General features: G+C 42.9%; 1 protein-coding gene and 1 long non-coding RNA gene across 2 annotated transcripts in view; both read right to left on the reverse strand.

Moving 5' to 3' along the window:
- LOC141505625 (uncharacterized) lies at nucleotides 1–8595 on the reverse strand. Its single transcript, XR_012473652.1, has 4 exons — nucleotides 8369–8595; nucleotides 6735–6793; nucleotides 5233–5263; nucleotides 1–134 (listed from the first exon to the last, which is right to left on the reverse strand). It is a non-coding gene; the product is annotated as an uncharacterized LOC141505625 (long non-coding RNA).
- A 183-nt stretch (nucleotides 8596–8778) lies between these two features.
- The window catches only part of ADGRD2 (adhesion G protein-coupled receptor D2), a 41337-nt gene continuing 28331 nt past the window's right edge, over nucleotides 8779–21784 (reverse strand). Inside the window, exons 14-22 of the mRNA XM_074199536.1 lie at nucleotides 21510–21636; nucleotides 20733–20836; nucleotides 20044–20146; nucleotides 17257–17410; nucleotides 15801–15934; nucleotides 15097–15212; nucleotides 12742–12862; nucleotides 10591–10632; nucleotides 8779–8886 (exon numbers count right to left, since the gene is read on the reverse strand). Of these exons, the coding sequence (XP_074055637.1) occupies nucleotides 8779–8886; nucleotides 10591–10632; nucleotides 12742–12862; nucleotides 15097–15212; nucleotides 15801–15934; nucleotides 17257–17410; nucleotides 20044–20146; nucleotides 20733–20836; nucleotides 21510–21636 (1009 nt within the window). The remainder of the gene's footprint in view (nucleotides 8887–10590; nucleotides 10633–12741; nucleotides 12863–15096; nucleotides 15213–15800; nucleotides 15935–17256; nucleotides 17411–20043; nucleotides 20147–20732; nucleotides 20837–21509; nucleotides 21637–21784) is intronic.

Below are 21784 nucleotides of genomic sequence, written 5' to 3' on the forward strand. Positions count from 1 at the left end.
GTGTTCAAAGTGTACTCCTGTGTCACTGGTGTACATCCAAGAGTGTGGCCTGAGACTGGCATAATAGACAGGAAATATTCTCTGTGGGCTTCACTTGACCCTTGATGAAGATCTATTTGGCTTGACCTAGAAACCTGAGCACATAAATCAGAACCTATTGGTGAGGAATTAAGCCTTGATTTGAGGGTGGCATTGGTTACCTACTGATGTTCTAGGTCCATTGGGAGGAGTAACAGAGAAAGGGAAGGGAAGGAGGAGAGGGGAAGGGATCTTTATCCATTCTAATGCTTCAGCTTCTACCTGAAGGTCTCAGAATTTCCCAAGTCTGCTCCTTCAAATCCTGCTCTTATGGGGTAAGTATGGAGATTAGGTGAGTGGAAGAGGTGGTAAAGAGAGAGAGCTAGGTTTTGGGGGGAGGGAGGGAAAGAGAGGGCAAATCTGACTGTTTCAGGATTTAGTAATGTCTGGCACAAAATGGGTTCTTAATGCTAGCTGACTGACTGGTAGGGGGAAGGGCATATTTCTCTGAGATAAGAGGGTCTAAATCCTCAGAGATGGGAGCATTTGGCAGTGAGGGTCGTGAGGGCAATTGGTTGTTTCTAGAGCCAGGGTGGTGGTGGAGGTGCTTGGCAAGGTGGCAAGATGGGAAGCTTGCATTTCTGATGTGGAAGGAGGGTATTGTTCTTTGAGGTGTGGGATGGTCTGTTTTCCTGGGGAGAGTAGGGACAGAGAACCTCTGGGCTTCTAGTAGGGGAGAGAGTCAGACCATTGGGGGCCCTGTGGTGAATAAAGTATTTCTTTTTTTCTGGGAGGATGGAGGTTACCTGGCTGTTTCTATAGGGAGGAGGAACAGGGAGCAAAAAGAACAAGGTCTTTCTCTTTGAGATGAGGGAGAAGGGTTATTTACCTAGGGTAGAAGACAAGATTGTTTCCCTATGGGTGGGGTGGGAAGCATCTGTTCTGTGAAGTGGATGAGGGGGGTCTCCTAGGGCTACTTCTCCTGGCTCTCCCAGGGGGTTGGGCCTTGCTGGGCAGGGCAGCACCTTCTTGGAGTCAGGGAGAAGCTCACTCCATGTTGCTATGCATGGCTTAGCAACGTGCATTCACTGAGGATAATGAAATTATCCCCAGGAAACAATGCAGGCATCACTTGAAGCCAAGAAGGAGCCAGAGCTGCTGGCATCCCTTGTTTGTTAAGACAAGGCTTATGCCACAGGAGTTGGAGGTGGGAGGGGAGGGAGAGAGGGAGGGGAGGGAGAGAGCTCATTCTTGCCTTAGAGGAAAGGGGGAAAAAGAGGGGAAGGGGATGAGGTCCAAGCACTTGAAGGTGAGTCCTGAGGGGGTAAGGGAGGCTTAAGGAGAAGGGAGAGGAAATCCATGTGATTAGAAATGTCCGGTGAAGGGCATCCTCAAATCCTGCCCAAGGACCAGACTAGAAAACGGGTGCTAAGGTGATGAGTAGGCCAAATAGTCTCCCTCCAAATCATAGGCCATGCCTTCTGTCCTTGGCAACATAACCTTTGATCCCTCCAGAGTCACTGACTAATTCTGTTTCTGTCCCTTAGCAGCCACATTGGTCTTTCCTTTTCTCCTCCAAACTGGTCCTTGGTTCTTGGGGAAAGTGGGCCTGGGGTGAGATAAGACATAAAGACCATTTCTAGGACATTAGATCATAGTGTGAGAATGCAAAGGAATCTTTGAACAAAGGACTGATGCAATATGTAAGAGTTAAATGGAACTTTAGAATATTAAACTGGAGGGATCATGGAATAGAATGGAGAAAAGGTAAATAGTCAATAGCAGGTGTATAAAAGATAATGGGCTTCAAGCTGCACATGAGTCAACAGTGTGACATGGCAGTCAAACAGCCTCATTGGGCCTAATTTTTATAATAAATCAAAACAGCTTCTATCATTAAATCAAAATAGAAAACTTCTGGGTAAGAACTTCTTTAAGAACTGTAGTTTTAGAGAGCAGCCTGAGGATACTGAGAAGTTAAGGGACTTAAAAAGGTCACATGGTTAGTTTGTTTTATGAGCAGAATCTGAACCCGTGTTCCTGCCTCCAGAGAAGTTTTTAATTCATTACCCCATCAATTTGATCTTAGGTTTCCTTAGTAAACATGTGATGGCCAAGATGGGCAAGTTCAGAGGATCATAACATTAGGTCTGGGAGAGCCTTTAGTGATCTAGTTCAATCTCCTCATTTGAAAAATGAAGAAAACTGAGGCCCAGAGAGATGAAGTGAAGTGAAGTGAAGTGACCAAGGTCTCCTTTACCCAGTTAGGTAGGATTTGAACTTAGATCCCTTAACTTTAAGTCTCAGGCTCTTTCCTCTTTTACCCTAATCATACAGTTCTGGAATACTATCTTCAGTCCTGGGCACCCATATTTCATAAAGAACACTGACAAGCAAGACCACCTTGCTATTAGAGGAACTGGAGAGATTTAACCTGGAAAAAAGAAGACATGGGGGAGGGAGGATTCTAATGACTATTTTGTCAGAAGCAGAACTGGAAGTCAGTGTGGTATAGTGGAAAATGGGTACCTTTAACTTTGAAACATGCCTCTGATAATTGATAGCTATGTGACTCCAGGCAAGGGATTCAATTCTCTGGTCTTCACTTTCCTTTTCTGGAAAATGAGATGCTATCAGTAACCTGTATGTAGAACCTACCTCATGGGACTGTAGCGAGGCAGTACTTTAGAGGCCTCCAAAAGTCAACCACTAGTATCGAAGAGATCTGGATGAAAGTTCTAGGGAGGCCGAGTTGGACTCAATATTAAGAACTTCCTCTTGATTGAAGCTGCCCCTATTTTGTGCCAGACATTATTAAATCCTGAGATAGCCAGATTTTCCCCTCTCTTTTCCTCCCTCCCCCCAAAACCCAGCTCTCTCTCTTTACCACCTCTTCTACTCTACTACTCTCCATACTTACCCCATAAGGGCAGAATTTGAAGGAGCAGACTTGGAAATTCTGAGATCTTCAGGTAGAGGTCCTCTCCAATTGAAGAGGGTTGTCTTTTTGTTCTGGGTTGGGGGAGAGTTAATAGGATACTACCCCACAAGCTCTGAATACCCTCCTCCACCTGGGCCACCTATGGATTCAGGGGCTACTCTAGAAGTGGGGAAGGGATGGCTTTAAGTGAGTGAAGAAGTTTTCTCAGGGGGAGACCCCTCACTAAGGAGACTGGAGAAGATGCAGCTTTTCAGATAGGGGTTTGGACTAGATAGTCTCTGGAGATGTTTCCAGCTTGGAGAGTCATCAGATTCAACAGTTCCTGCAGAGACCTTCCTTCTGCTACTAAATAGTTATGAGTTTTGGGGCAAGTTATTATTCCCCTCTGAGGAGTTTCTTTAGTTGTAAAATGGGGTATGTATTTTTTTTTCTCATAACATTTTTCTCATGACACATTTTCTCATTTTCTCATGACATTTTCTCATGACACACCTGTGATCCCAGCTACTGGGGAGAATGGGGCTGATGGATCTCTTGAGCTTAGGAATTTGGGGATGCAGTAGGGCTAAAAGTTGATGAAATATAGGACCTAAAGCTGCCATCATTAAGGTACAGGGTGGGGGTGGATGGTGGGTGGGGAGGTGCCTAATAATGAACATTTTCTGTACCAAGGTTTCTTCTAGTTCTTACAGTCTGTTTTTGGCTCTAAGGGGCACTTCAACTCCAGCTCTCTATAGTGGCAGTGCTGACATTCTAGGATTCCCTCTTCTCTCCTCTCCCTCCCTTTGTCCCTGGGGCAGAGATGGGGGAAGGGGGGTGAAGAAGGGGGTGAATGGAAAGTGTGAGCTCTTCTCAGAAGTTGACAATTCCCTGGAAGATAAATGATGGTGACCTTGCAACACCAAATGGCTTAGGACAGTAAATTCTCCAGATTTATCTAGGACATGGGTTTGTTTAGTTAACCTGTGGTGGGGGTGAGGATAACAAAGGATAATTATATATCTGTATTATATATATATATGTGTGTGTGTGTGTGTGTGTGTGTATGTGTCTTTCTGGGTATTATGCAGAGAACCTATAGTACATGCATGTGACATGTATCATGGGCAACCATATGCACAAAGCCAGCTACAGGGGGCTGGGCAGGGCTATGTCATGGTTTTATATCCCTGCTTCCTCCACACTTCCATCCCTCTTAGTGTCAGTTCCAGCCACAATCCTCCCCAATTGAAGAGGGCTGTCTTTTTTTCTGGTGTGGGGGGGAGTTAATAGGATACCACCCCACCAGCTCTGAATACACTCCTCCACCTGGGCCACCTCTGGATTCAGGGGCTACTCTAGGAAGGGGGGAAGGGAAAGACCAAGAAAGAAAAACTGGGAGCAGGTGGATAAGTGGTTCTTGTGTCAGCCCAAGGAGACTCATCTCCCGCCTTTAGGCTTGGGGAGGGGGGGGGTGAACTGAAGGAAGAAAGGACCTTCTGCTTTTGAGCAGGGAGAGGACAGGGAGGTGGGAGAAGATAAAGGGGATCTCTGAATTTTGAGGGGTTAAGGGGATGGAGGGGCCTCCTAGCTATGGGGAAACAGTAGAGTGGAGAAGAGTAGGGAGCAGGAAGATTCTGTGTTTGGTGACAAGGGGGGTGGGGAGTTGGGAGGGGGGAAGTTGAGATCTGCTTTTGTAGGAGGAGAGAATGGGGAGGAAAGAGCAGAAAGGAAGAAAGAAAGGGGGCATGGTGAGGCCAAGGCAGCCCAACTCAAAACTGCTTTATCTTCTTCAAGTTGTATCTTTTTTCCCTTCCTTTTCACCCCCAACCCCACTTCAGCCATCTTCCCCCTCCCACTCACTCTACTAGTCACAAAGTACCCAGGGTTCTCCTGTCTTCTCCTTGCCTTTCCCACAAAAAGCCCCCACAAACAAACTCTGTTCTCTGAGGACTCTGAGGATTCTGAGGACTCAGAGACCAAAAGTGTAAGAAGCTTCTTCCAGGGGACAAAGCATAAGTCAAAGGAATGAATGTCTAATGGTGAAATTTGTGGGAAGACACTTGTGGGCAGGAACTGAAGGGGAGGAGGGGAGAAGATGGACAGTGTTGTGTGGAGCTCACTCAGAGTTAGCCTCCTTTCTGAATCACACCAGACTTCCAGAACAGGTAGGGAGCTGTCCCTGCATCCAGGGAAGGGTTATTGGCTTGATTCTGAGCTCTGGTCCCGGGCCAGTTACTCCCCAGCCCCCGGCCCCAGTAAGGATTTTGTCTCTGCCTCTTCCCATCTCCTACCTGAGGATTTGAACGCTGTCAACTCCACTGCCTGAAAACGGGATAAAAATCAAAGATGAGGCAATTAGCATATCTCAAACCAGCCACAGTTTCTCCATCTAAATTCCATCCAGTGGCTGTTGTTGACCTTGTTCCAATCCACCTTCTCCAGGAAACACCTGTTCTTCCCCTGTCTCCCAACTCAGCCCTCCTTCTGTCCCCCCTCAATGTTTTCCTCACCCCAAGTCTGCCCCATTCTGCCTTCCATTTCCAATTTAGCTCTTCTCAACTTAGTCTTTTCCCCTCCCTCTGTTCCCTTTTGCTCCACTTATATTTCAAAGAATTTAGGGATCTGTGGGAAGGGGCTCACTGGTCTCTTGTGACCTTCCTTGTCTCTGGGCCTCTATTTCTCCATCTGTAAAATGACAGGTTTGGACTAGATGCTTTTTGAGATCTCTTTTCCAGCTCTAAATCTATGACCCTGCCCTGAGAATATGGGTAACACTGGGGGGTCTGTAGGAGGGAGAGTGGGACCCCCTTTTAGGCATGTTGGCTTCTCCCCACTTCTGGACCAGATCAGAGACTGACTGCTCACCTCCCCCCTTTCCAACAGCTGCAGCTGTTATGAAATGGTTTCCTCATCTCCCCTCCTCCCCTCAAACACCAGCCCAGCAACAAACTGATTCGATCTCTCAGCCTCCCTCCGTCTCTTGGCCTTGGCATTCAGACACTATGAGGAGATTAATGCTCCCCAGCTCAGAAATCATGTCACCTGGCTCATCTCCCAGCTAGCACCTCCCTCAGGGCTATTCTGCCCAGTAACTGAATGCCCAGAGACTAGTTGGCCCCCAGGTGGCTGAAAGCTGAAACTCTCCTGGCCTGGATAGCTGATCCATGAGGGGTATAGGAAGGGGGTGGCGAGCCTCAAGCTCATCTCTCTGATCAGGGCTCTGCCTTTACAGCCCCTCTTTTCGCTCCCTTCTGGTTTGTGAGTTGGACAGTAAAAGCATGCCCCAGTCTCAGGATAGTCCAGATTAAACCAAGGGGCTAGAGGAAGCTTTAATGTAGGTATAAAGAGCAGTGTTCACATCAGAATATGGGGTTCCAGCCCTAGCTCTGCCCTTGACTTACTATGTAACCTTGGACAAATCACTTCTTATCTCTGGATCTTGGTTTTTTTAGCTTTAAATGAAAGCATTGGATTAGATGAGCTCTATAGTCCCTTCTGTCTCAAACTATCTGTGATCTGTGTTTAATGGTTAAGATCCCTTCTAACTTTGACAGTCTATATTCCATTCTCTAAAATTCTGTGTTTCAAGCTCCTTTTCAACGTGAACATTCCATGTTTTTAATGTATCTTTTGGTTCCAACATTCGAGGTCCTTACAATCCTTTTTACCCAGGGAGTTTTGTGATGAGTCACCATTCCCAGTGGGTCTCAGGATCTGTGTTGGGTTCTAGATGCTGGTTCAGGACTTAAGAGAATGCTACCATCCCCAAACACCAAGTCCAAAGGCTACTTACTGACTTCTCGGATGACATGATGGATGAAATACCCACTGGGATTTTGGCACCAAGATTCCCTAGAGTTTTAAGAAAATAACAACAGTAGTGTTAAAATTTGACTTTAACAGAGCCCAGAAACCACCAGGCTGAAGAAGGAAGTGGCCAACCACTACATTATCTTTGCCAAGAAAGACTCAAAAGGGGGTCATGAAGAGTCAGACATGACTGACTCAATAAAACAAAACAAAAAAAACCTACCAAATCTTAGACTGACGGAAAACAAATCTCCCTCCTTAGTTTGTGCCACTGAAGTTCAAACTTTTCAGAAAAGATTATCCCCTCCCAGAATACCCTATGAGGGCAAATGGCTGCCCCTCACCTCTGTGGTCCTACACACATCTCTTCTAAGGCTCCTCCCAGCTCTAATAGTCTACCTTAGAGAAAGCACAGTGGAAGAAGATCAGAATGGGAAGATCTAGAGTTAGGAATACTGCCTCAAAAACCTATTAGTTGTATGGCCCTGGGTCAGTCATTTAACGTCTCTCAGACTCAGTTTCTTTGTCTGTAAAACCAGGGATAATAATAGCTAATTGTTATTATTGTCATTATTTGACTTACGCTTCCCTACTGGGGCTTCAGTTTCCTTTTCTATCAAATATTAATAACACTGCTGTTCTTAAGAGTCATTCTGAGGAGAAAGCACATTGAAAGCTTTAAAGTGCTCCAGAATATGTTCTAAGGTCTGTTCCACCACTAACAACCACTGTTATTGTTATTGTTAAAGATCCTTTTTCAGCTTATTCAAATTATTTTCATTTCTATAGAATGTTATGGTTTACAAATCACTTTTCTTCCATCAACTTTGTGTGGTAGGTTATATAAGAATGATTATTCCCCATTTTATAAATGAGGAAACCAACTCAGTTAAAGTGACTTGTTCTGGGTCACACCACTATTAAATGTCAGAGGCTGGATTTGAACAGGAAGTTAAAATGGTATTGTGGATTGGGTGCTAGACTTTGAGCCAGGAAGATTTGAGTTCAAATTCCATATCCAATACCTCTTTGAATCTGGGTATGTCATTTCACTTCTATCATCTTCAGTTTCCTTATCTGTAAAATGAGGATAATAATTGTTCCTCCCTCCCAGGACTGTTGTGAGGATCACAAGAATTAATATTTGTGGAGCACTCTGCAAATTAAAAAATGCTAAATAGATGCTACTGTTTATTATTATTATTATTATTATTAAACTCAAATCTTATGTTACTGCTTTAGCCACCTAGATTCTTTCTTCTATGTTGCTTATAGGGATATTTCCTTTAATAGTATTTTATTTTTTCCAATTACATGTAAAGATAGTTTTCAACATTCATTTTTGCAAAATTTTGAATTCCAAATTTTTCTTTCTCCCTCCCTTCCCTTCTCCTTTCCCAAGACAGCAAACAATCTGATATAGGTTATAGAAGTACCAACATTATAAGGATGTTTCAAGGACCAAGCACAATTATCTAAGGCAATAAAGGTGAAAATATCACTCAAATACTGAAGATGACAGTTCCACTTTGAGAGACTGGGGAAGGACACTATATAGCAAGGTGCAGTAACTTGCCCAGGGTTTTGCACTCAAAGAGAGAGGAAGCCACCTTATACCTTGGTGGATGATGTTCTTTTGGGGTGGGGTCCGGATGGCTGAGGCTGGAGCAGAGGTGCTGCTGGCTAGGCCAGAAGGATTTCCTTTCTTCATTTCCCAGGACACTATGTTCCTTGGACTAGATGAGGAGTTTATTGGCCGGGAACAGTTCTGTAAATCACAAATCCCCACTGGCTTAGAACCCTAAGGGTGGCTCCAAGAGAACTGGACTGAGGTTAAATGGGAGTCTAGAGTTTGGGGGAATATGTGGGTAGTAAGCTGATCCAAGTATCTATGGGTCCCTGAGTTAGACTGCCAAACAATGCTTCTCTATGAGGAGAGGGGAAACACAGTTGAGGTAAAGAGCAGTCAAATATATCTTATTTATGTCACACAGATAGGAGATATGTAAAGAGACTAACAAAAATGTTCAAAGGTGAAAGATGTTCCTACCTTCCCTCAGCATCTCACATGTTATACTTACTGTGAATAAGAGAGCTTTCTTTTTTTCTTTCATCCTCTGAATGGCAAGTCTAACCTTGAGTAGAGAAGAAAAGAAGCAGGGACCAGACACATTACAATCTCACCATAGAATTGAGAAAGTCAGAGCTGGAGGGTCCAACCCTTTCATTTACAGAGGAAGAAACTGAGACACAGAAAGTGACTTACCCAAGGTCAAATGGTTACTAAGGGATAGAATTCAGACATGAACCTCCCTCAATGCTCTTTCTACCAATCCAGGGGGAATCTATCCAGTTATGTAGAAGGGAAGACAGGCCCTGATTTTACTGTACTTCAGAGATAGCCCTGGAGCTAAACTCTGGATCCTAAGAATCTATCAGAATCCACTTAAAGAAGCCAAGGGGGAAATCAGGATTGCTGAAGGGTCATAATGTAGATAATGGAAGAGAATAGGCTTACTATGTGCCAAGGGACAAGTAGGTGGAACAGAAGTTGGAGTGTTAGATCTGAAATCAGGAGGACCTGAGTTCAAATGTGACTTCAAACTCTATTAGTGTGACCCTAGGCACGTCACTTAACCCTATTTGCCTCGATTTCCTCATCTGTAAAATAAGCTGGAGAAGGAGATGGCAAATTACTTCAGTATCTTTGCCAAGAAAACTCCCAATGAAGTCAGAGTTGGGCATGACTGAATCCACTGGACAACAATGAGCTATATGGCAGCCACTGTGCTAACTGCTATTTACAAAGAGATGCTATTATTATACCTGTTTTATAGTTGAGGAAACTGAGATTAAGTGACTTGTCCAAGGTTACACAACTAGCAAGTGTCTAAGTCTAGATTTGAACTCAGGTTTTCCTGCTTCTAGGACCAGCTCTGCAGCCATTGTACCCACCAACAGCTTCTATGAAGGATGGGGATTAGATTTATTCTGCTTGGTTCCTGAAAGCAGAATTCAGAGCAATTGGTTGAAAATAGATTTCAACTTTATGCAAGGATGGCTTGTTTGTGAGGTAACTGGGGTTAAGTGACTTGCCCAGGGTTACACAGTATCAACTGTCTGAAGTTGGATTTGAACTCAGGTCCTCCTGACTAAAAGCTGTAACTCTATCCACTGCATCACCTAGCTGCCCCAAGCATGGCCTTTCTAACAAGTAGAATTGTACAACAATGACATTGGCTACTTTAATGAGGTTCCCATCACTGAAGGTTCTTCAGTAGAGGCTGAGTGACCACTTGTCAGGCACATTAGAGGAGAGTCCTGCTCAGTAAGGGGTTGAACTAGTTGTCCATTGACTCTGAAGTTGGAGGACCTGGGTTTAAATTTCACCTATGATACCCACTACCTATGCAAGTTACCTTGGGCAAGTCACTTGGCCTCCAAATTCCTCTCTGATCCAAGATCTAGGATCATGGTAGCTCAAAGATTTTATGATTTTAAGATTGTTTTTAAAAAGTTTTTTATTTTGTTTTTAAATAAACAAAAGGCAATGTGGTTAAGTGACTTGCCCAAGGTCACACAGCTAGGCAATTATTTAGTGTCTGAAGCTGGATTTGAGCTCAGGTCCTCCTGACTCCAGGGCCAGTGCTCTATCCACTGTACCACCTAACTGTCCCAATTTTAAGATTTTTTAAGATGTTCTCTCCTTTCTGCAATCTCAGCTCCCTCATTCTTTCTTTCTCTAGACTGCACCTTTGTGACTGGTGTATCTAGATGTCACTGTGACGCAGGGGGTACTAAGTCACTAAAGAAATCTTAAGTTGCTCCCTACCACTCACCTCACTGTTGTAGACAGCATAGACCAGGAATATGTACAGCCCCTAGGGACATAACACAGAAATAGGAAAGCATTATTATCTCAGGCCTGAGGATTGCTTTTGGAGGGAGGATTGGGCAGACCTGTCATTTTCTAGTGAAGGGTTCAGGTAGGTGGGAAGCTAAGCAGCGGGGAGTGAGATTGCCGAAGACTAGGTCCCTCTTCCCCAAGGAAAACCAAGGTTAGCATTTCCTTTGGGAGATTTTGCCCTCTAGTGGCCATATGGACAGAAATCCCAGTTAGTCAGGGAATAACATTTTTTTCCTCCAGCCCTGTGATACATTGAGTGCTGGAACTGGTTCAGAGCCTCCCTGTGATATGCCCATTGGACCAGAATTCTCTAGGGTCTTTTCAGGTCTGATGTTCTATATTCTAATAGTCTGTATTTTGAGGACTCTTCCAACTCTAACATTCTAAGTTCTAAAGGAACTCGGTAAGTCCTGAGTTCAAATCTTAGCCTCATAATCTTCCCAGCTGTGTGATCCTGGGCAAGTTACTTAACCTCTGTTTGCTTGTACTATATAGCACAGTATACCGTTCTCTAAATTCCTGTTCCCTCCCCCTAAAGTCTCATTCTGCTTTAATAATCCATGTTCAATAGTCCTTTCCAGACCTCATTTTCTCTATTCCACCACAATTTTATGCTTTAGTGTTTTGAATTTGATGTTGCAAGTTCCCTCTCAGCGGTAATGCTTCATGAGTCTATGAAAGACTGGAGCATAAAAAAACTAAAATCCACAGAGACAGAAGCAAAGGCAGTGAGGAAGGGACCAGGAGAGTTGGTTGGGGAGGGGAGTTTTAATGTTGCCCTCTAGGAGCTCTTTCATGGATGTTCCATGGAGTTAGTTCTGATGGATCCTGGAACTCCCTGGAAATGATATTGATGGAGCATAGAGATGTGTGTGTGTGTGTGTGTGTGTGTGTGTGTGTGTGTGTGTCTGGAGGATACGACTGCATACTCTCACAGACCCTCAATGACCGGATGAATGTCACTCACAGGTAAACAGGACCTGGAAGCAGAGATCTGTGTCCCCCTCCCCCCTCCCCACTCTCTTCCCTTTCCCCACCTCAGACTGGGTTAAAATCAGAGTTTCTTCTGGGTTATCTATACATTCACAGATATAGCATATACACACATGCACACATACTCACACATATACACATACACATACATATACTTACACACTAGCACCCCGCTGTTCCAGGGTTTGGACTTCTCTATCTTCTAAGGCAATACTAATTCACCCAGGACTTTCCATACAATTGTTCTGGGGTGTAAGCCCCCATAAGGCTAAAAGAGGGGTGAGGACTTGCCTACAATTACACAGCATGTTGCTGCCGTGTATGCCACATTATTACATTGTATCCTAGATTTAGAGCTGAAAGGGACCTCAGAGGCCATCTATCCTGACTCCTTTTCACAGATTGAGAAACTGTTTTCCACGTCCCAGAGAAGTGACCTGACTTGTTCAAGGTCACACAGCCAGTAATTGCCAGGAGTGAGGCTTTAAATCTAGATCTTCTGATTCAAGCTATTTTCAAGTTTCCTAAAGAGTCAGAAGGGTCATGGAAGTAGAAAGAGCCCTGGATTTGGAGCCAGGAGTTTTGTTTTAATTCAATAAAAATTTGAATCTAGGTATGAATCCCCTCCTTTCATCTTTCTGGATCTCAGTATCCCCATCTGTAACATGAGGACATTGGATTAGGAGATGTCTTTTGTTTTGTTTTTGTTTTTTGCAAAGTAATGGAGTGAGTTAAGTGGCTTGGCCAAGGCCACACAGCTAGGTAATTATTAAGTGTCTGAGGCTGATTTGAACTCAGGTACTCCTGACTCCAGGGCTGGTGCTCTATCCACTGCATCACCTAGCTGCCCCGAGATGTCTTTTCAATAACAAATTCCAAGACTTCTATGATTCTAGGTAAATTGATCTTGTCATTCCAGCACCAAAAGTGTACCACTCTGCTTGGACTTCTGGGTCACCTTCTGTAATGGGCTACCTTGGGCAGAGGAATGATAAGGAGAAGGTAGGGGGTCTGGATGCCCTGGAAGGTTGATGAACTGGAGCCAGGCCCTCTGTCCTGCTTTTCTTCTATTGTCTTGAGTGAGGGGTACCTGTAAAGAGTTGAGGATGATGGACATATATGCCCATGCCATGCTGAGGTGTGCCAGCATGCTGCTCAGCCAAGTCAGGCCCAGTACTGGCAGCAGTACCAATACAGGTTTCACTGTTGCCCTGGAAGAAAAAAGGAGAGAGAACCTTATCAGTACAGAAGTCAAGGGTTAGGAGGGTGGAACACACCAGAGAAATAACCAAACCCCTACCCTTCCCCCTACAAAAAAGATCAAGGATGGTACTCTTTCTGTCTTCTTTTCCCATCATTCTATAAGAATAGTCTAATCACAGGCAAATCATTTCTCCTTTCTCTTCCTCAGTTTCTTCATATATATATAAAATAAATAGGAGTGGGAGTTAGGAGATGTTAAATTAGAATCAGGGGCTCTGATCCTGGGTACATAAACATTTTGATAACTGCATTTCATTAGAATTGATTTTCTATGCAATCCTGTATATTTTAGTCTCTATACTTAAAGTTTTATTATGAAAAGGGTAATAAAATATTATTTTGAGAATGGACTCCTTGGATAAAGGAATGATAAGTAGGAAATAGGGGGTCAGGATGCCCAGGAAGGCTGGTGAATCATCATTCTGAGTAAGGGTCTATCCAGAGGTTTTGGTTTCATGGTCAAAGTGGGCCATGACATCAAGAAAGTTAGGAACCCTTGGACAAGATGTTCTCAAAGTTCTCCTTCAGGTAAAGTTTAGAATTCATGTTCCAAGGTCATGTCCACCTCTAGTATTCTCTTTTCTTTTTATTCCTCACTTTCAGTGTTCCATGGTTCTTCACCCAAATTTTTGAAGAGGCTTCCATCTTCCTGGATGTTAACCCAGGTCCTCCCCTCACTCAAGTACTCCCTCTCCACAAGGCAGACCCCAAACAAACATTACTTTTTATAATTAAAAAGTTTCTCTTCCCAAGAACTCCTCAGGAACAAACAGATTTTGAGAGGAGATTTGGATCAAGAGATTGCTCCCTCTCTTTTCCAGCAGGCTCACCCAAGACACACTGGTTGCTCTGTTCCAGCTTTGTCTCACCATCTCTAAACACTGGTTAACATCTTTCCTCTTATTAACACCTAGTGACATCTTTGCTCTATTCTTTCCTTTCCATATCACTTTTTAAAAATTTATTTATTTAAGGCAATGGGGTTAAGAGTGACTTGATCAAAGTCACACAGGTAGGCAATTATTATTATTAAGTGTCTGAGGCTGGATTTGAGCTCAGGTCCTCCCGACACCAGGACTGGTGCTCTATCCACTGCACCACCCAGCTTTCCCCCTTTTCCATATCACTTTGAGGTTTACTTAAAAAAAAACCCAAAGCCTTAAGATAGATGTCATAAAAGGAATAACACACCCATTTCAAGATAAGGAAACAGGTTAAGTAACTTCCAAAGTATTATATATGGAATAATAACAGCTAAGATTAATATAGCATTTACTATTATTATCTCACCTGATCCTCATAATAAATGTGGGAGGTAAGTGCTATTATTATCCTCATTTTACAGATGAGGAAACTGAGGCAAACAGAGGTTGAATGCTTTATCCAGGGTTATTCATGGCTAATAAGTACTTGAAGCTGGATTTAAACTCAGATCTCCTTGACTGTAGGTCTGGAACTGTGCCACCTAGCTGGGAGCTCTTTCTCCTCTATCTTACCACTTTAGAGTCTCAACTAATGAGAAGCAAACAGCTTGGACTCCCTATTCCAGACTGTAAGTTCTCAGTGAAAAGATTGAGAATGTCTTTCCTTGTCTGCTTCCTGAACTGGGAGACATGGGACAGTCCTATCACATGCTCCTGCCCACAGGCACACTCACATATTCATAGGGTCACAGATTTAAAACTGGAAGGGACCTCAGGGGTCTCCTGCTTCAATCCCTTTGTTATGTTATTATCTCCCTTTCCTCTCTACCCAGAGAGGGAAAGTAACTTCTTCAAAGTCATATGGGGATTAAGTGGAGGAGCTGGGACTCAAATCCAAGGTTTCTGACTGTAATTCAATGCATTTCCCACTAATAATAATAATAATAATAACAATAACTGACATTATCACAGTATTTAAATGTTTATAAAGCACATTGCCTTTGAACCTTTCAGCAACACTGAGGACTACAGATATCATTATCTTCATCTTTTCAATTTAGGAAACAAATTCAGAGACATTGTTGCTTGCTAGGGCTGGAAGCAAAATTTGAAGCTGACTTTGTTTCACTCCAAGTCCTAGCATACGATTTACTATGTCATCATAGTGACCCATAGAGTCTAGATTAGATATGTCAATGGACTCAAACTCAGCATCTTTGGCGTACAGCCCTCAACAGGTAGTTCCAGTGACCCCTCACCATATCTGGATTCTAATCTGCTTCTCCTGGCTGTGTTGGGGGCTCAGCATTCTGGAACGTCGCCGGGCACTGGACACAGTGACTATCACCACTCGGAACAAGATGAAGGTATTCACCTGTGAATCAGGTGCAGAAGGGACATGTTCTACATGGATCCACATTTATTCTCATTATCTCTTCTAGGTCTTTCTCCTCCTAGCTTTCTCCCTCATCGCCTTGCTTTCTGTTTTTTACCCTCCTCCCTTTCCAACAAAAACTACTATTTATCAGGCCCTTCAAAATCGAATTCCCTAGATCCTTAGGATTCACCTCTAGGTACTCCCCTATTCCCCCCCCCCCCAAACCCAATCCTGCTTCTGTCAATATGGATCTTTTCTCCCTTTCCCTGGAGTTCTTTTCTCTATCATCATCCCCCTTAGCATAGCCTCACCAGAACCTGCAATTTTCCTAGCCCTAATCTAGTCCTTCTAAAAACCTTTCCCCTAACTATTTAGGATGTTTTCTTCCTGTGCCTCTACTCTACATTTTATCCCTGATCTCTCAGATCCTCACCTTTCATCTCATCCCCCAAATTCACTTACTATACTCATAGCATCCACCATTGACTGGAATATTTTCTTTCAATAATATTCACTGAATATTATCTTTCTATCTAATCCCAATTTTCAAAGGCAGGCCCTCCATTGTCCCTGTTCTTCACTCACAATCAATACAAAGAGGACAGGTCCTGCAAAGGCCCAGATGACACCCTTCTGCAAGCTAAGCCAACAGTGATGATCAGCCATATAGCCATCAAAGGAGGAAGCTAGAGTGGTACCTACAATGATCACTGGGAGACCTGTAAGAAGGGAAAATATGGTGGATAGAAGATAAAGTGACTGAGGAAACAAAGGACCTTCTGAGTATGTCAGTTCATTAAGCAATACACATTAATTGTCCAACAAATAAGTACTAGGCAGGCGCCTTCCTCAGCTTAGGGCTGGACCCTGAATACAAGGGAGACAGATTTCTAATACATTAAAAAACAATCAAATAAAGTCATTAATTAATTAAAAGAAAACAATATAGCATCAGGTAATCTGATTTCTAATTGTGAGAAAGATTAGGGACTTTTCAAGTTGGGAGGGGAAGAGCAAACAGGTATCTCAGAAAAAGAGGTATCCCACTCCCTCAAGTGACCATAAACAATAAAAAGAACATGAAAACAATAACTGATTGATCAGTATAGGGCCAGTTTTCAGATAAGCTCTATGGGTTGCTTGAGATACACAACTGGAAGAAAACTCCTTGCATCTGTCTCTGGATTTGATTGCGTTTATGGTCAGCTCAACCAAGATACCTGGTTAAAGGTCTCTAAACAGCTGGTCGAGGTGATCTAGCTCCTCAGGTTCAACAATGCAATAGAATAAAATTTTCCTCTAATTCCCACAATTGAATAAGGTTTTCTCCAAAGGTAGAAATTGAACTAGACCCAAAACTGAATAGAAAGGGAACTGGGCTAGCTCCAGAATTGAGTCACAAGATAGAATCAAGTGTCGTTTACTCCATTTCCACATTTAATTACTCACTGTCTTATCCCCTTAATTTCATCAAGACCAACAAGATATTAAAGATCATTTCTAGCTTCTCTCCCCAATGACCAGATTGCCTCAATTTTGCAGGCCACCACCTAGACCCTTGGTGTTTCTCCTCTCTCTTTTCCCAGGTGGAGTGAGGAGAATTGTGGAATATGGGTTAGATCATCAGGGATAAGATTTGGGCACATATAGTCATAGTTCCAGTCCAGGCTCAAGATTGGAGGTTGTATGGGGTAGTGGATAGAGAACGCTGGGTTCCCAGTGAGAGGTAGATCCTAGAATTTAGGATTCAAAGAGACTTTAGGGACCTTCTAGTCCAACCACCTTATTTGACCAATGGGAATATGGCCCCAGGGAGATTGCCATTTCTCTAAGACCACACAGGCAGCAAGTAGCAGGTCTGAGATTTGAACTCAGATATTCTGACTACAAATCCAGCACTCTTTCCATAACATTTTGGTCCTCCCTCTCACATAGACTGCATCCCTAAGATGTCATTGCTTGAAGAGGTAGTGTAGTCTAGTCATCTCCTTACCTCCTCCCACCTCTCTGTCTTTACAAACCTCCAAAGCTCAGTCCTTACCCCATCCTATCATGTAGTAAAATTTCATCCTTTGGTCCTCATTCCTGTTGACAGCTATGACCTTACTCCACAGCAGGAGGCCCTCAACAAGCATCCAGGTGAAAGCAGCCATGAAGAAGAGGTGCAAGAAGGCTGTTAGCACCATGCACACCACCTGGGATCAGGAAGGACAAGTATAAGGGTCAATGTATCATCTCCTACCTTTTGGGTAATCTCAGACCTTGAGCTCCCTCCCACCTCCTTCATGTGACACCTGTCAGAAGATCTCCTTCAGAGTCTGAAGCTGAGACTTTCTAATTGAATAATCTTGGGTAAAATCATTTCTCACCTCTGAGTCTCAGTTTCCTGATCCATAAAATAGGGACAAAGAGTACCTCCTATTTTATGAAACTATTGTGAGAGGAAAACACCTTTGTAAATTGTAAAAATGCTAAATGAAGGTTAAATGTAATATCATTCCAGGGATGAAAGAATAATCAGTAGTGTGATATGTGAAAAGAATACGGGACATGAAAAAGACTGTGTTTGAGGCCTGGTTTTGTTATTTATAGGCAGGGTGACATTGGGAAAGCCACTTATTGTCTCTGAGATTCAATTTCATCAATAAGATGAAGATGATAATACCCTGTACCATCTACCTCAAAGGGCAGTTCTGAGACTCAAAGATCACATATGTGAAGCATTTTGTAAAACTTAAGGTAGTAAATGACAATTATTAGCAACAATCAGAATTGCCATGAAAATCAGCAGCAGTATCAAGGAGGGTTGGTCCCATAGATGACACTTAATCAATGTTTATTAATTGATTGATCCACCAGAATGAGTGATGCTACATAAGTCAAGAGACCTAGGTTTTTGTTTGGACTGACATTAATTCTGGGTGACCCTGGGTAAATTACTTTCTATCTCTAAATTTTATTTAGTTTCCTCACTTGTAAAATGAGGTTATAGTTTGCCCTCTTTCTTTTAAGGTGGGGAGGGTGGAGGGTTGAGGTTTGGATGAGATATTTCATGGTAAATTATTTTCAAAAGTACATAGAAGTGGCAGTGGATAGAGTACCTGCCCTGGAGTCAGGAGGACCTGAACTCAAATCCAACCTCAGGCACTTAGTAATGACCTGGCTGTGTGAACTCGGGCAAGTCACTTAACCCCTTTATCTTGAAAAAACTAAACAAAAAGTACATAAGGGATAACATGATTTGGGTTTGGGAAGTGAGTGAAGTATATTCGAAGGAATTTGGGAGCAAATTCTTAGATACTTGAGTAGCATTGGACAAAATAGTTCAAAAGGCAGATGTAAAAAGTCCAGGGCTTTTCTACCTAGTTGACTCAAAAAAGGAGTCAAAGGTAATCCCTTTCACACTACTCATCAGTGACAGGTAAGTGAAGAACTAGCAAAGAATAATAGTTGAAGACTAGTAGATGGCAGCAGAGAGCAAAGAAGTTGAAAGCAATGTGTGATGACATCAGCAGAGAGCACCCTAACAGAGTCTATAGTGAGTTAATAATGATAACAAATATGTAGATAGTAGCAATGTATGGCTGTGAAAGTTGGTCAATAAGGAAAGCTGGGTGCCATAGAATCTATGCTTTTGATTTGGTGCTGGAGAAAATATCTGAAAGTCCCTTGGGCAGTAAGGAGATCAATACTTAAAGAAATTAATTCAGGCTTTTCACCGAAAGGTCAAAAAATGAAGCTGAAGCTGAAATACTTTGGTCTCAAATTGAGATGGGACTTATTGAAAAAAAGATATTGATGTTGGAAAAGATTGAAGGCAAAAGGAAAAGGGAATGGTAGAGGATGAGATGGATGTGAGATAGATAAATAGTGTCATGGAAGCAGTGACATAACTTGGATAGAATTCAAGAGATAGTGGAGGATAGAAGGACCTGGTGTGCTTTGGTCCATGGTCCATGTGGTCCATCAAGAAAGACATGACTGAACAAGTAAAAATAAAGCATTTACTAAGTGCTTTTTTTTAAAGGTTTTTGCAAGGCAAATGGGGTTAAGTGGCTTGCCCAAGGCCACACAGCTAGGTAATTATTAAATGTCTGAGACCAGATTTGAACCCAGGTACTCCTGACTCCAGGGCTGGTGGCTTTATCCACTGCACCACCTAGCCGCCCCTACTAAGTGCTTTTTACAAATATTATCTTATTTGATCCTCCCAACAATCCTGCTAGGTAGATGCAGTTGAGGAAACAGAGGTGAGTAGAGATTTTTTTTTTAAGTGACTTGACCACATAGCCTGTAAAGTATCTGAAGACCTATTTGAACTCAAGTCTTTCTCACTTTATGATCCAGAACTTTATGCACTGCACCACCTAGCTCCAGTTGCCTGGAATATATGTGTTCCTTCAGGCAAATTCTTTGGCTGTACACTATAGTTTGTGTAACTCATGGGAGAACGTAGCCCTGCAACTATGGGGAAATTTTTATCATTTTTTTTGTTATGCTGTCTGATTAAATATATTTATTCTGAACTGATAATGCTTATACTCTGATTAGCCTAGTAAGAGAAAACACATGAGTAGGGGTTTATGGTTTTTGTTTTTGAATGGATTGTAAAACAAGTATAAAATGCAAAACTGTTCTGAGCTTCTGGATTTCTTTCTATAGGATGTGAATACTCATTTTATTCCTCTTTCTCTCTTGGGGAGGTAATGAGGTTGGAGAATGAGAAAGGCATATTGTTATATTTTAGACCCAGTGCTTCTCTGTCTTGTCAGGACCCATGTTCCAAGTTTTGACTCATATATGCATCTTGAGGACTAGGACTGCCCACCTTCTTGGCTTTTGCCCATTCGCTGAACATGAGAAGGGCTTCTGCAGCTGCTAGAGCAAAGATAAGGTTCTTGTGAACGGTGGTCCTCTCAGACTGTGGGAGCCTGGGAGAAACAGACAGAGAGAAAGAGGAGGGAAGAAGGAAAGGAGGAGGAGGGAAGATTGGGAGAAGGGAGGGGAGAGAAGGAGATGAAGAGGCAAAAAAGGAAGAGATGATGAGGAAAGGGAGGAGAAGGAGATTAGTGGGAGGAAAAGGTGAAAAGGAAGAGTGGAAGAGGGAGGAAGAGAGAGAGAAGGATGAAGAAAAGGAAGGGCATGGCAAAGGTAGAAAAGAAGGGTATAAGGAAAGTGGGATGAGGAGGAGGAAGAGGAAGAAGGGAAAGAGGGGAAGGGAAAAGGGTGCCAAAAGAAAGAAGAGAAGAATAAGCTGAAATACCAAGTTTCCTCCCCAAACCTTTTCTTAGGGCAAAATTCCCATGTGTTCTCCCATATCCAGTTGGAATAGAAGTTAGAACTCTTATCAGTAAGGACAGCTAGGAAATAGTGCCAACTTTGGAGGGAGCATCTGAACATCTCTCCTGAAGACATTTGAGAATGGGATCATACAAACCCATGGGGGTCCTTCTGAAGTACAGTGGAGTTTGGGGCAGAGCATATGCAGGACTCATCAGGTGTCTGAGAAGGCCTTACCCAACAGCCAGGAAAAGGATGAAGGTGGTGATAAGGGCACAAAAGGACACACCACAGCCAATGAAAGAAAGTGTCTTTAACACAGCCTTCTCCTCAGAGCTCCTCTGTTTGGAAAAATGAACAGAGCAAAACCACATGGAGACTGGTGGTATGGGAGTCTTTTTCCACCCTTTCTTTTTGTCCATGTCAGGATGACTAGTTGGGGAAAGTTGCTTTGCCAGTTTTTTCATCTTTAAAATTTTGAAAATATTTCAATTCCCATTTAACTCTGACATGTATTTTGAGATCCTAGTTCTAGTAGTCTACATTTTCATGTCTCTTCCAACTCTAAAATCCCCCTCCTTTATATCCTCCCCCCATCCTTTCTTCCTCAACCCCTCTTCCCCAACCATGTCTCAGTTAGAACTCTGAAGACTGTGACTGAATTATTATAAATGAGGATAATGATAAAAATGATGTTTAAGATTATAGTTGGTATTTCCATAACACTTTGAGGTTAGCAAAGTATATTATATTCACATTAATTCTGGGAGGTTGGTATTATTATTCCCCTAATTTATAGGTGAAGAAACTGAGGCCTAGCCTGGGAAATGACTTGCTCAGGGTCACATAGTTAATAAATAAATGTCTGAAGCAGCATTTGAATTCAGACCTTTCTGACATCAAGTTCTACATTCTCTCCACTGCATCACTTCACTATTTCCAGAAATGATTGAATCCCTTAAACTGTCTCATTAGGTGCTATTCCTTCCCCTCCTCTCCCTTTTCCTGACCCACCTGGACATCATACACTTGTAACAGGATGGCAAAATTGGTGCTGTGGTTGCAGAAACAGGATGTAGATTCTTGATGCTGAGCAATCACTGAACATCCTTCACTGGACCAGGAGCCCCCAGTCTCAGGACTGGGGCAGAAAGAAAACAAAGAGGTTCTTTCATTAGAATGTGCTAACAATGTCTTGTATCCACTTTTCCCTACTACTCAGGGAAGTGGAGACAAGGTTTCTGCCACCAGGCTGGATTCAAATTTGTCACCAATTTGATATCTGACCT

Source organism: Macrotis lagotis, chromosome 1, assembly GCF_037893015.1.
Source record: "Macrotis lagotis isolate mMagLag1 chromosome 1, bilby.v1.9.chrom.fasta, whole genome shotgun sequence".
In the NCBI taxonomy this organism is placed as follows: domain Eukaryota; kingdom Metazoa; phylum Chordata; class Mammalia; order Peramelemorphia; family Peramelidae; genus Macrotis; species Macrotis lagotis.